The sequence below is a fragment of the Oncorhynchus tshawytscha genome, linkage group LG14 (assembly GCF_018296145.1).
Source record: "Oncorhynchus tshawytscha isolate Ot180627B linkage group LG14, Otsh_v2.0, whole genome shotgun sequence".
NCBI classification, from domain to species: Eukaryota; Metazoa; Chordata; class Actinopteri; order Salmoniformes; family Salmonidae; genus Oncorhynchus; species Oncorhynchus tshawytscha.
The window spans coordinates 20211263-20224797 of NC_056442.1; the positions used below are offsets into that span (position 1 = coordinate 20211263).

At 41.8% G+C, this 13535-nt stretch overlaps 2 protein-coding genes across 2 annotated transcripts in view; one reads left to right on the top strand and one right to left on the bottom strand.

Annotated features, from left to right (window-relative positions):
- Positions 1-45: 45 nt before the first annotated feature.
- On the bottom strand, positions 46-6453 carry LOC112266679 (AP-2 complex subunit sigma). The gene is made up of 5 exons (XM_024444362.2): positions 6294-6453; positions 5136-5285; positions 4656-4769; positions 2202-2261; positions 46-1545 (listed from the first exon to the last, which is right to left on the bottom strand). Exons 1-5 carry the CDS (start codon positions 6294-6296, stop codon positions 1444-1446), a joined length of 429 nt encoding a protein of 142 aa, XP_024300130.1. The 5' UTR covers positions 6297-6453; the 3' UTR covers positions 46-1443.
- LOC112266677 (rho GTPase-activating protein 35) overlaps positions 5633-13535 on the top strand; it is a 96870-nt gene continuing 88967 nt past the window's right edge. The window contains exon 1 of the mRNA XM_024444358.2: positions 5633-5733. The gene's annotated coding sequence lies outside the window, so the exon portion shown is untranslated. The remainder of the gene's footprint in view (positions 5734-13535) is intronic.

Genomic DNA, 13535 nt, shown 5'->3' on the forward strand with positions numbered 1-13535 from the left:
ACTTAAATGTAATGTTCTTCGCAAACATTCACAGTATAAAAAGCACAGGTTTTAACATTTTTATTTAGTACTTTGATTTGTTTTTTATATACACTGACTGGGTAGTTTAGCAACAGGAGACCCCAACACATCTTTCAACAATCTCACACAGGACAGACGGGAAGCAGTACATTGCACTAAATCCAAAATAAGAAAAAGAAACTTAAACCATAATAGTAACATGTGAAACCTGTGATGTGTTGGGGAGGTGCAAGACTGGACATGGTTACAATGAGGGACGAGTTACAAGGCGGTGTTGTCACAGACCTACTCGACAACTGCCTCGGGTTTTGGTCATATCATTTGGCCTCCCTATTTATGTGGTACGAATGAGGTGACCAGGGAATATTAATGGAATTTCCCCCAATTCAGATCGGTGTATTAAAACACTGACAACGAGACAGGCAGGAGAAGCTGGGGAAAGGCCTGGAATAGACAATGGTTTCACACTATTATGCATAAGATACACTGTATATATGTACACCATACAAAACAAACTTCACAGTACTGCTTTACTTAAAATATATCACTGTAGAATTTCCCTTAAAGTATTTGTGTGTTTAAAGTTGAACATATCTGGTTGGGACTAACGAGCACCATTATGTGGAGTGGAGACGCATTGTCTGATATACAACCTGACATGATACTGACAGTTATTTAAGACCGGAGGACCACCTATGTAATATCACAAAAAGTAGATTCAACCCTGCACAGGTTGCCATTACCAGACCTCTCAACAGCACACTTAGAAAGTGCACTCCATTGAACTGTGAACCACCACGAGAGGTCAACGGCTTCGATGGGCATTTGTAGCGGTGGTTTAGTCACTCCTCAGCTCAAACTGATTCTCCCAGAGAAGACGGATATCACAGGCAGTTTTACAAGGGTTTTCTTATGCTTTTTAAATTTATTTTTTAGCTACTGTAGTGACACTGGGGTTGCCAGAACAGTGAACCCTTGTCATCCTCTCTCTCCGCTAGTATAGGTTTGATGGCGGGATGTACAGGTGAATAACTGGCAACCTCCAGCTGGAGACAGGGCATAGAGAGAACATTTATTTTCAGTGCTGCAAATATACTCATCCAGATGATTTTACTTGAACTGGTGGTAAAGAAATGAAATGATAAGGGCCGTATCTGCAGCACCAAAATACAGCCTTTCTGGGGCATAAGAGGTTGAAACTTTGTCATTGTTGCAGAATGAAAATGTAATGTGTAGAGCTGAATCGATTCTGCATGACTGAAAACAATGTCTGTTCTATACCCTGCATTTCTATCTGAACGTTCTGTGAATAAGCCCCTGGTTTCTGTAAGGGGTGGAAGATGGCAAATGAGAGGGGGTCCTTTCCAGAGTGACATTGATGGTGGGTGGGTGATGGACTGGTCAAGATGGCTGCCCTGTTGGCTACTCGAGGGACTGGAGCATTAGCAGCTGCTTGAGGACCTTGGTCTGGCTCGTCTCTCTGATCTCCCCCGCCAGAAACATCTCATCCACCACCGTGTACACCTTGGACAGAACACACAGGGCAGGTTAGGTCAGAGGTCAGCCTACTGCACTGGTCAAATTCCCTGTGCGCACACAGCTTTCAAAAAAACGGAAGTGTTGGGAGAACTGTATAGATCCTGCAGATTCATTTCCACCCCATTACGTAAATGGGTCTTTCTAACAGTGCGTAGGCCTCGCTGCTGTGGCACTAGATCTAATAGAGAGGGGGTTGATGTTGAGGCAAGCTGTTTGCCATCATGTCACTTTCTGGCACTTTCTGTTTTATTCGTGAATCTGAAGACATCACAGAGCGCAGCAACTTTTAGCGTGGGCTGCGCTTCTTTAAGGTTCAGCGAGTGGGCGAATATTCAGAAATGCCTTACGTAATTGACACGATAACTGCTTGAAGGGCAGTCATCAGAGGAGTCTTAATTGCTTAACATTTCTGGCAGAGGAAAACCAACCCCCACCAAATTGATGTGGATGAGCCTAGTTGACTGATTGTTGTAATTACGCATCACATCCTCGTTGCCATAGCACCTCCCCATTACAATGAAAGAAAATAAATTAAAATGATATCTTTTCACCTCCCCCGGGTTTTTTCAGCTCCTTTCTGTTTTTCCTCTTAGCACAGAGTGTTTGTGGTTTTAAAAATCATCAACACTTTTTACTCTTACCTTGTAGAAGTTGAACACCAGGTCCAACTCGCACACGTTGTGGAAATACTCATTCAACACCTAAAGGGGGGTAAGACGACACGGGGGTCAGGTTTTGTTACATTAACTATTTAGTCTAATTCATAGCTAGGATACAGTGTAATCCATAGTACAAGGCTGTGGTCTGAAGTAGTGCACTAGCCTATATAGGGAATCATTTAAGGGCCCGAGGAAGTCCAGCATTCCAGGTCGCGGTGCTCTTGAACCCGAGTGTCAGGAATCTCAGCTGTTTTCCTTCACGGGCCACATTCCGCCTGCCCCTTGGACAGGGAGCACAGTGCGAGCTGTTCTGCCATTTCCCCTCGACCCCGGGAGGAAAGCCACTCAGGCAATGCTTTTTGGGAATATGAACGAACACCACCAGAGAGATTTGTCCTTCCCCCATTTTGGTGTTTTGGCCTTACTTTTGCGTCGAGTCAGACTCTATATGGGGCGTATTACACTGGGTAAGAATGCATAGAAAATAGAGCCCCACAGTCGAGGTGTCATAATACCCATAAGACCTAGAGGTCAAACAGGGAAATGGTTCCAATTTTTCCACAGGGGAATTTAGAAATACTTAACATTAGTGATGCACCGATATCCAATATTTTCCCTTGCAAAAAAACAAAACTATCCCGATGTTAAACATTTTATAATGCTTAAGGCCGCTAGTACAATCAAATAATTCATACACACACACCGGTTTAAGGCACTGCATCTCAGTGCAAAAGGCGTCACTACAGTCCCTGGTTCAAATTCAAGCTGTATCACGTGACAAAATGACAAAATTGGCCGAGCGTGGTCCGGTTTTGGCCGGGGGAAGCCATCATTGTAAATAAGAATTTGTTCTTAACCGACTTGCCTAGTCAAATAAAAAGGTTACACACACACACGCTTGTTGACCAATAAGGACCTGAATATGACTTCAAGTCACATAATAATTTAACACGTTCATACATTGTTTTACGTAGTTATTACACATTGATTACACTAACACCCGTATTTCATATGTCACAACGATTCATCGATACGTATGCTATGACGCTGGTCAAGTTGTCTCGCGCACCTACAGTGCTGGTCATAAGGAAAGCTAGCTAGCTCATGGATGCAAAACGACACAATCTGTTTCAGTAGCTAGCTAACTAAATAGCTAGGTATCATCATCTAAAATAAGATTGGTCTTATAAATGAGGGTTATTTGATTGATGGTGGTCGGACCCATCTATGTGAAGCTAGCCACAAGGATTAGACACAATAGTAGACTTTGGTTAGCCTTCAAAATAAAAGTATGTCATTGACAGTGATGCAAATTAATACAAATAGTAGAATTATGCCATAATTGAATAGATCATGCTAAACAAGGTTGGAATGTTATATAAAATCAACAAAAGGCTATGTTAATTTGACAAAAATCTGTTAATCTCACTGGATGTATTATTCTTTAGAATTGCACAAGGGCATACTTATTTCACTGTACAGCCTTACCGATGGATTGTTGATCAATGACATGGGGTATCAGTCTACTCAGTGACACCCAGAGAACATTAGCATCGTAGCTCTTATTGCAGGGACTCTAAAACAACTGAATTGAGCCACATTTATTGTCAACCTGTGTATTAAACACTATTCCCAAGGAAAAACAATACTGCGTTTCTAAAAATGGTGGAAAAACGATTGGAACTATTGCCCTGTTTGACTGCTAGGTTTTATGGGTATTATGACTCGTATTGTGGTACTCTATAGGTGTGTTCGTAAATTTGCTCTGGCTATCTACTCCGATTTCAGAGCACTCGCGTCTGAGTGTACCAGAGGGCAGAATAACTGATGATTATATGAACACTCAACACCCGTTGAATATGGCCAGTGTCAGTAAACGTTGGCAAAAAAGCATCATTAAATAATTGTTGCCAGCAGCACAGTTACAGTCACCAACACTCTGGATAACCAGCTCGGCTAGGGTGAGTAAAATGGTTAGAGTGGGGTGTTCTCACATTTATGTCCGGAAGTAGCATGCTAGCCAACGTTAGCCAGTTAGCTTGGGTGCTTGACTGCCGTTGTGAGGTCAGAACGCTCAGATCAACCCTACTCCCCGGCCACAGCGTCCAGTGTGCTTCCTGAACACTCCAAGAGCGAAACGCTCAGAATTTACAAACAGACAATCTGACAACGCTCTGAATTTAACAAACGCCTAAAGTGCACTCCTGCACTCCAGATTGAATTGATGAACACACCCTATATTCTAAAAGAGCTGAAGGAGCACATCGATACAATCATTTACCAATAAAACATGCCTAATCATTCAGCTATGAATGTGGAGATTTGATTAGCCCACATTCCTTCACATAACCAGCCAGAGTCATTGACATGAAACAGCTCCCACATTGTGTGTCATCGTAATAAACAGTCTACGGGTGAGTTAATGTGACGTCATACCTCCACAAAGTTGTGAATGCCCTCCAGGTATGCCAGGTTGTTGTCTGTCACATCCACACAGATACAGAAGTACAGACCAGCATAGCGCCTATAGATGATCTTGAAGTTCCTGAACTGAAGACAAGACAGACAAGTGTCTCAATATGTGCTTTTCATTTGAGAATAATTAATAGCATATCGAATTCAACTTGGTTAGCCAATTAGGGTTACAGTACGTCAGTGGAAAATATAGCCTATTATCCACCGCCTCTTCAGTGTCACAATGTGTGCTACAATTTAGGCCCGTGTCATTGTAAAGCCAAGTAAACAGTACGCCAAATGCAGTTCCAGACCTTGAGTTACAGTACCAGGTAGCTTTCAGCCTTGCTAGAATGGCCAGATAGTGACCACGAATACAATTGCCAGAAACAAATGGTCTACATTAGGGCACACACAGACTCCAAGCACGGACATGGCATCGAGTAGATCCTTCTGCCATACCTCCACAAAGTTGGTGTGCTTGGCATCACGGACAGTCACCACAGCGTGCACCTCCTCAATCAGCTTCTGTTTCTCGTCGTCATCAAACTGCATGTACCACTTGGCCAGTCGGGTCTTCCCTGCTCGGTTCTGAATAAGGATGAAGCGGATCTGTATGGCAGGAGCAGAGGGGAGGAGGAGAGATAATGAAGAGTGAGAAATGCTCTGCAGTCTAGTACAGGGGCTCTCCAGCCCTGTTCCTGGAGAGCTACCCTCCTGTAGGTTTTTGCTCCAACCCCAGTTGTAACTAACTTTGTTCAATTTATCAACCAGTGTGCTAGATTAGGGTTGAGTGAAAACCTGCAGGACTGTAGTTCTCCAAGAACAGGGTTGGAGAGCCCTGCTATAGTAACTTAGCTAGCTACATCACAACATTCTGAACTCGGCATATAGCCAAGCTAGACTAGGCCTGAATGTAATGTAGCTATAGAACTTGATTTTCCAGTTCTTCTTGTCAGAGAGTCAAAGTTCTACACACTTCATTTCCAATGTGAACATTAGGAAACAATAAACGCTCGCTAGCCTTGTCTTGAATATGGCTTCTCAGATCTAACTACGGGTAAGTAACGTTAAGCGTTTCACTGTAAGGTCTACACCTGTTGCATTCGGGGCATGTGCCATAACATTTTATTTGATTGATTCACTGTTCTCACCACTCATGCATCATCAGATTCACCTATAACCTACAACTATAACAAACACCAATAACAGTGCATTTCTGAGCATGGATTGGTTAAGAGTGTGCTGACAGATTCGCAGTCCTTTACAACACCTAACGTTAGCTAGTAATCTAACGTTAGCTAGCCACACCCTTCCAGGTCAAGATATATAGCTAGCTATGTTAACTAGCTAGGTGGCTAACTAGTCTAACGTTACTGACAAATGCAAGCCAGGCAGTTGCTTCGTAAAAAAATAAAAATCTAGAGCCGGATGTAGCTAATCGATTCATTTAGTTAGGTTTATTTAATTCGAATATATAGCGTTATCTAGCTAGCTATACTTTATAGGCTTCTCATACATTTCACAGGAGAGATTGACGACCGACATTGGCTAGCTAGCGACTATGTTAACGTTAGAGCAAAGTAATTGGCCACAAAATCTACCCAATTGCAAACATACCATTGTCTTTTCTTTGAGTCAGTTGTTTTAAAACAAATAGAAATTCCCTTAGCCTGGTGACTTTTATTTGATTTTTCATAAATTCTCCAAATGACCAGGATTGTTTTGACGACCGATTGCCCGCTATCTTACCGAGCAGGATGTACAGGAAAAGCTAAAGGCGCAAAGCATTGCGGGAAATTGAGTTTTATTAGACCAGTAAAATCGTCAGATTTAAAGGTTAAGGGAATTATATATCCCTACAAGAACCATCATGCACCCCTCTCCGGCTTATTGTGTCAACTGCAGATTCGTGAGGTCCAGTCACATGAATATTTGGCTCAGGTTTGGCCAATCATTTTTTTTTTTTAATCAGAAGGGGGAAGTGCAAATTTTGCAGTATAAATAATTTACAGGCACTTTGACTTATTGTAATTTACGGCACATTATATAACGGTTAAATCAGTTCCTGAATTCTGATAGGTTACAACCGTATTCCAGCCTGTGTCTATTCCACAAGTTAGCGCCAGCTAAAACTGACTTTTAAATTGCCTATTTACTCTGTTCCATTTGACTGTGCGATCCACTGTCTCATCAACCCAGTCAGATTATTTATGCATTTGATCTCCACTAATTAAAAGCATCTAGACATGATCTCACATTCATTTTAGACTAACATTCGTTTTCAACAGGGGAGATTTGTATAAACCTTGCAGTCTGTCTCCGATATTTGCAACACAGTAATGAACGTGTCGGGCAGCGTTTCTCAGCTGGCATCGTTTTTATGGATATAAACAACTAAAAAAGGTACAACTCAACGAAGTGCAGGTAGTTCGCAGTCTTTCAGGCTTCGGGTTGAAGTGATTGTGTTAGCTGTTGTTGGCGAGCTCCTCTGAACAATAGTATCCTGACGATTGAGCACATTTTCTATGCCTGGCGAAATCACGCCTCATTCGCTCATTGTTATGGATGTATCCAAATAAATGTCACTAGAAAAAACAGCTTAAACAAATGTGGCTACTTTGCTGCACTCTTTTGCCGTGACCGCAAATTAGCCGTAGTTGGCTAGCTAGCAAGCAAAGGGTTAAGAACGTTGCCAGCCAGTATGGCAATGGAACATTCAGAATGAACGACTGGGTCGTATCCATAGATGCAGAACAAAGAGACGTCTTTGGCAATAGAACGAACGACCAGCCGGCTTGGGTAGCAACCCTCGATTTGTGTCGGGACTACATATTGTGGAAGGATTAAATAGTATGAATACATTTGTCACAATAACGTTAATGGAAATATTGCAATCGTTATTTGAATATGTTGGTAAACCCTTTTGTATTATGTTTGGTAACAACTTTGTATAAAAGTAAAATGCCCTCGAAGCCAGTGTATTGGCACGTTTGCCGGTCCGAGACAAAGTCAAATCAGATGTATTTATAAAGCCCTTCTTACATCAGCTGATGTCAAAGTGCTGTACAGAAACCCAGCCTAAAACCCCAAACAGCAAGCAATGCAGGTGTAGAAGCACGGTGGCTAGGAAAAACTCCCTAGAAAGGGAAGTCTATGGCCTAACAACACCCGTGCCAATATATCCTCCAAATACCGGTTTCTCCGGCATGATCACTTAGGTGTGTTCCTAAATTCAATCTGGAGTGCCAGAGTGTGTTCTGGGTGTTCGTAATTTCGGGGTGTTCAGAGCGCACACTGGACGAACAGGTCGAGGAGTAGGGTTGAACCGAGCGTTCTGACCTCACAACGACCCAAGCTAAATGTTTAACGTTGGCTAGCTACTTCCAGACACAAACGAGAGAACACCTCACTATTATTCGCCCCAACTGGTTAGGCTGTTTTCATGTTATCCAGAGCGTTGGTGATATAACTGTGCTGCTGGCAACAATTGAATTACGATTTTTTTTATTGCTTGACGTTTACTGACACCGGCCATGTTCACTGGTGTTGAGCGTTCCTAAATTCATCAATAATTCTGCGCTCTGGCACACAGACGAGAGCGCCTTGAAATGAGAGTAGATAGCCAGAGTGAATTTACGAATTGCACCCTTAATACATTTTGTTGACATCACTTCAAGTATGTTGATAAAGTATCACTTCAACCTAAATGGGGGCTCTCGAGTGGCGCAGCTGTCTAAGACACTGCATCTCAGTGCAAGAGGCGTCACTACAGTCTCTGGTTCGAATCCAGCCTGAATCACATCCAGCCGTGATTGGGATGCAAAATTATCCCGGCATCGTCCAGGTTTGGTCAGGGTAAATAAGAATTTGTTCTGAACTGACTTGCCTAGTTAAATAAAGTGTTGTGGTTTTTGTGAGTTGATTTATCTATCCTATGAGGAATCCAATTATCTAAAACAAAAATGGATAAATGTAATAAAAAATAAAAAATAGGCAGATATTTTTTTATTTAACCTAAGAACAAATTCTTATTTTACAATGACGGCCTACCAAAAGGCCTCCTACAGGGTCTGGGATAAATAAAAATAAAAATATATATGATCAAATAATTTTATATATGAAGTGTGCATACACTTAGGTTGGAGTATTTAAAACTCTTTTTTTCAACCACCACAAATGTCTTGTTAACAAACTATAGTTTTGGCAAGTCAGTTAGGACATCTACTTTGTGCATGACACAAGTAAATGTTTCCAACAGTTGTTTATAGACAGATTATTTCATTTATAAGTCATTATATCACAATTCCAGTGGGTCAGAAGTTTACATACACTATGTTGACTGTGCCATTAAACAGCTCGGAAAATTCCAGAAAATTATGTTATGGCTTTAGAAGCTTCTGATAGGCTAATTGACATCATTTGAGTCAATTGGAGGTGTACCTGTTGATGTATTTCAAGGCCTACCTTCAAACTCAGTGCTTATGCATGACATCATGGGAAAATCAAAAGAAATCAGCCAAGACCTCAGAAAAAGAATTGTAGACCTCCACAAGTCTGGTTCATCATTGGGAGATATTTTCAAATGCCTGAAGGTACCACGTTCATCTGTACAAACAATAGTACGCACGTATAAACACCATGGGACCACACAGCCGTAATAGCTCTCAGGAAGGAGACTTGTTCTTTCTCCTAGAGATGAACGTACTTTGGTGTGAAAAGACACCGTCCAACACCGTCATAAAAAAAACCAGACTACGGTTGCAACTGCACATGTGGAAAAATATCATACTTTTTGGGGAAATGTCCTCTGGTCTGATGAAACAAAAATAGAACTGTCTGGCCATAATGACCATCGTTATGTTTGGAGGAAAAAGGGGAATGCTTGCAAGCTGAAGAACACCATCCCAACCGTGAAGCACGGGCATGGCAGCATCATGTTCTGGGGGTGCTTTGCTGCAGGAGGAACTGGTGCACTTCACAAAATAGATGGCATCATGAGGTGGGAAATTATGTGGATATATTGAAGCAACATCTCAAGACATCAGTCAGGAAGTTAAAGCTTGGTCGCCAAATGGGTCTTCCAAATGAACAATGACCCCAAGGATACTTCCAAAGTTGAGGGAAAATGGCTTAAGGACAACAAAGTCAAGATAATGGGGTGGCCATCACATAGCCCTGACCTCAATTCTATATTAAATTTGTGGGCAGAACTGAAAGTGTGTGTGAGCAAGGAGGCCTACAAACCTGACTCAGTTACACCAGTTCTGTCAGGAGGATTGAGCCAAAATACAGCCAACTTATTGTGGGAAGCTTGTGGAAGGTGACCCAAAACATTTGACCCAAGTTAACCAATTTAAAGGCAATGCTATCAAATACTAATTGAGTGTATGTAAACTTCTGACCCACTGGGAATGTGATGAAATAAATAAAAGCTGAAATAAGTCATTCTCTACTATTATTCTGACATTTCACATTCTTAAAATAAAGTGGTGATCCTAACTGATCCTTAGACAGGGAGTTTTTACTAGGATTAAATGTCAGGAATTGTGGAAAAACTGAGTTTAAATGTATTTGGCTAAGTTGTATGTAACCTTCCGACTTCAACTGTATGTAAGCACAAACACACATCACGACGAGAGACAACACTACATAAAGAGACCTAAGACAACCACATAGCAAGGCAGCAACACATGACAACACAACATGGTAGCAGCACAAAACATGGTACAAACATTATTGGGCACAGACAACCGCACAAAGGGCAAGAAGGTAGAGACGACAATACATCAAGCAAAGCAGCCACAACTGTGCAAGCGTGTCCATAATGGAGTCTTTGAATGAAGAGATTGAGATAATTGTCCAGTTTGAGTGTTTGTTGCCGCTCGTTCCAGTTGCTGGATGCAGCAAACTGAAAATACGAGCGACCCAGGGATGTGTGTGCTTTGGGGACATTTAACATAATGTGACTGTCAGAACGGGTGTTGTATGTGGAGGATGAGGGCTTCAGTAAGTGTCTCAGATAGGGTGGAGTGAGGTCTAAGAGGGTTTTATAAATAAGCATCAACCATTGGTTCTTGCGACGGGTATACAGAGATGACCAGTTTACCGAGGAGTTCTCTGTAATCTAGCATGGGTAGGATGGTCATCTGAATCAGGGTTAGTTTGGCAACTGGGGTGAAAGAGGAGTGATTTACAATAGAGGAAACCAAGTCTAGATTTGACTTTAGTCTGCAGCTTTGATGTGTGCTGAGAGCAGGACAGTGTACTGTCTAGCCATACTCCCATAATCAAGATGTCTCTTATAATTTTGACCTATTCCATTATCATTGATTTCTGTTGACCATATTCAACCCCAGAGGAAAGAAACCATAATACTTTTACATTTTTCCACAGTCCAAATGAAACATACATGACAAACTCTCCGACATCATGCCTTCAACCACAAGGCCTATTTGCAGGGTGTAACATAGGCCATTATACAGGAAGACTGGGGCACAACCCTAAATCTCAGCAAAAACAACAAAACACACGTTGTCTTTCACAGCCTGTGACTTCCACACCAAAGGCAAGGAATACACTTTTGTTCCCAATCCCACACCAAGCAGTAACAGAAAGGAGAGTCTGACATTTATGTTACATCCCTTTGGCTGTCTTCTGCAAAATCACGGCCCCTGGGTTTGTTAACTGGTCTGGTGGGTAGCCGATCCGCTGCAGAACATTGTCCAGACAGCTTGGACAGCTCCTCTGTGCTGTGCGTTAGGCCGGGGAGGCCGAAGGGGGAGGGCGGTGATTGTCAGGGATTGCACAACTGTGAGTGGGAGGAATGTGCGTGCCCCTGGGACCCAGAAATATTTCAGCTGCAGAGCGAGTTGAGATGGGATAGGGAGAGTAAAGGGGAAACCAAGTAGAAAACAGGGCAGCTTCTCTCTCTCGTTAGGCTGCTTTGCTGTCTTGTTTTCCAATAGGTTTTCCAAGGCTGTTGTGGCTTTAAATGAATAGGAGCATATGAAACAGTTCAGAGCATTTCCTCAATTGATACTCTGGTTAAAAACCAAACAGTGTTCAGAAAGGTCTTGGTCAGAGAGATCGGTATAGTTGGGCCAGCTTGTCGCAGTGAGTGTCCCAGCAGTAGTTCAGTGGTGAAGGAGAAAATGAAAAAACGGGGACAAATTATGAATGGCACTTTGACCCCTGCTAGTCTTGCTCGGTGTGACTGGGGTCGTGCAAATATTGCCGTGAACTCACTGACTAATATGATTGGACAGCAAGCGGCTTGTTGACTCGGAATGCTGTACTTTCAACTTTGTTTAAATGGAGGATGTTCACCTAAAACATTTAAAATACACAGATCAAGAGTAACTGTTAGTATGTGGACTGTTTTAGGATATTTAGCAAAGTAATTATGATAAAATGTTCTGCCAATAAAGAAAGTTATCCAACACCCAAATGAATACATAAGGATCAGTTAGTCACAGCCAGATTCGGATGTGTGTGTGTGTGTGTGTGTGTGAGAGAGAGAGAAACAGGGAGAGATTCAATGCATAACAAAGTCCCCAAGCCAATAAACATCGGTTTGAGTTGTAGAACAAAAGCTGAAGAACATAAGCCATCCAGGTACCTTCCACAGGTGCAGGAGTTATAGGCAAAGTCATGGAAAACAGAAAGGAAAATGCCGTTCGCTGCTGCTCATGCTCCCAGGTGATATTTATTTACAATGTTTCCACCCTTAGGTCTTCATCAGGCATAGTAGAACAACAATCATATTTAGTCGTGTACTCTTGGAGAAGGCCATAGCATTTAAGCTGACATGTTATAATCAGGACGACTGAATTCTTCTCAGGTGAAAAAAGTTATTTCCAACAATTCAGTGAACAGCCATTGGCATGAGTAAGTCTAGAGGACCGGGAATAACCTTGTTGAGTTTATAGATTTTCTGAATGGCTAAATAATAATATTCTCTTTCCCATTCTCCCTGTGTGCTGGATCAGATAAATTATTAGTTCATGTTGGGAAGTAAGATTTGTGAGTGTGGTACATAAATGATTTATGCACGGAAGTCAGTGAAGCTAGTAAGTTAGACATCCGTTGCATTTTATATCAAATGCAATACAAGTATGCTATTTAACGGAGTACTTTCGTGGTGAATGCATAACTGACATGATATTGTGAAAATGGTTTATATCTATAATTGACGAACATGGATACATGTGTTCTACTGCAAAAGTTGGGGTCAATTCTTGGATATTTATTCAAATGCACAGACATTTTTTTTTTTTTAAATACAAATTTTGCTGGAAGTGTTTTTCCAGTTCTTGCAAGTTGCATCTAATTTCTTGTCCTAAATTGCATTGACCTCATTTCCTAATTATTCTATCAATTAAAACATTAAGAACACCTTCCTAATATTGAGTTTCACCCTCCCCTTTTCCAAAGAACAGCCTTCATTCATCAGGAATGAACTCTACAAGGTGTGGAAAGCATTCCACAGGGATGCTGGTCCACGTTGACTTCAATGCTTCCCACAGTTGTGTCAAGTTGGCTGGATGTCCTTTGGGTCGTGGACCATTTTTGATACACATGTGAAACTGTTGAGCGTGAAAAACCCAGAAGCATTGCAGTTCTTGACACAAACCGGTGTGCCTGGCACCAACTAACATACCCCATTCAAAGGCACTTACATATTTCCATCCTCTCTGAATGGCACACATACACAATCCAGGTCTCAGTTATTTCAGGGTTTTTAAATATCCTTCTTTAACCTGTCTCCTCCCCTTCATCTACACTGGTTTGAAGTGGATTTAACAAGTGACATCAATACGGGATCATAGCTTTCACCTGATCATGTCAAGGAAAGAGCAG

What these genes read in the sequence shown, in the direction of transcription:
- LOC112266679 (XM_024444362.2), bottom strand. An exon ending in GCATTCACAACTTTGTGGAG is followed by an intron (nt 2,262 to 4,655) that starts GTATGACGTCAC and finishes ACCCCCCTTTAG; the next exon opens with GTGTTGAATGAGTATTTCCA. An exon ending in TGGTGTTCAACTTCTACAAG is followed by an intron (nt 1,546 to 2,201) that starts GTAAGAGTAAAA and finishes GTTCTGTCCAAG; the next exon opens with GTGTACACGGTGGTGGATGA.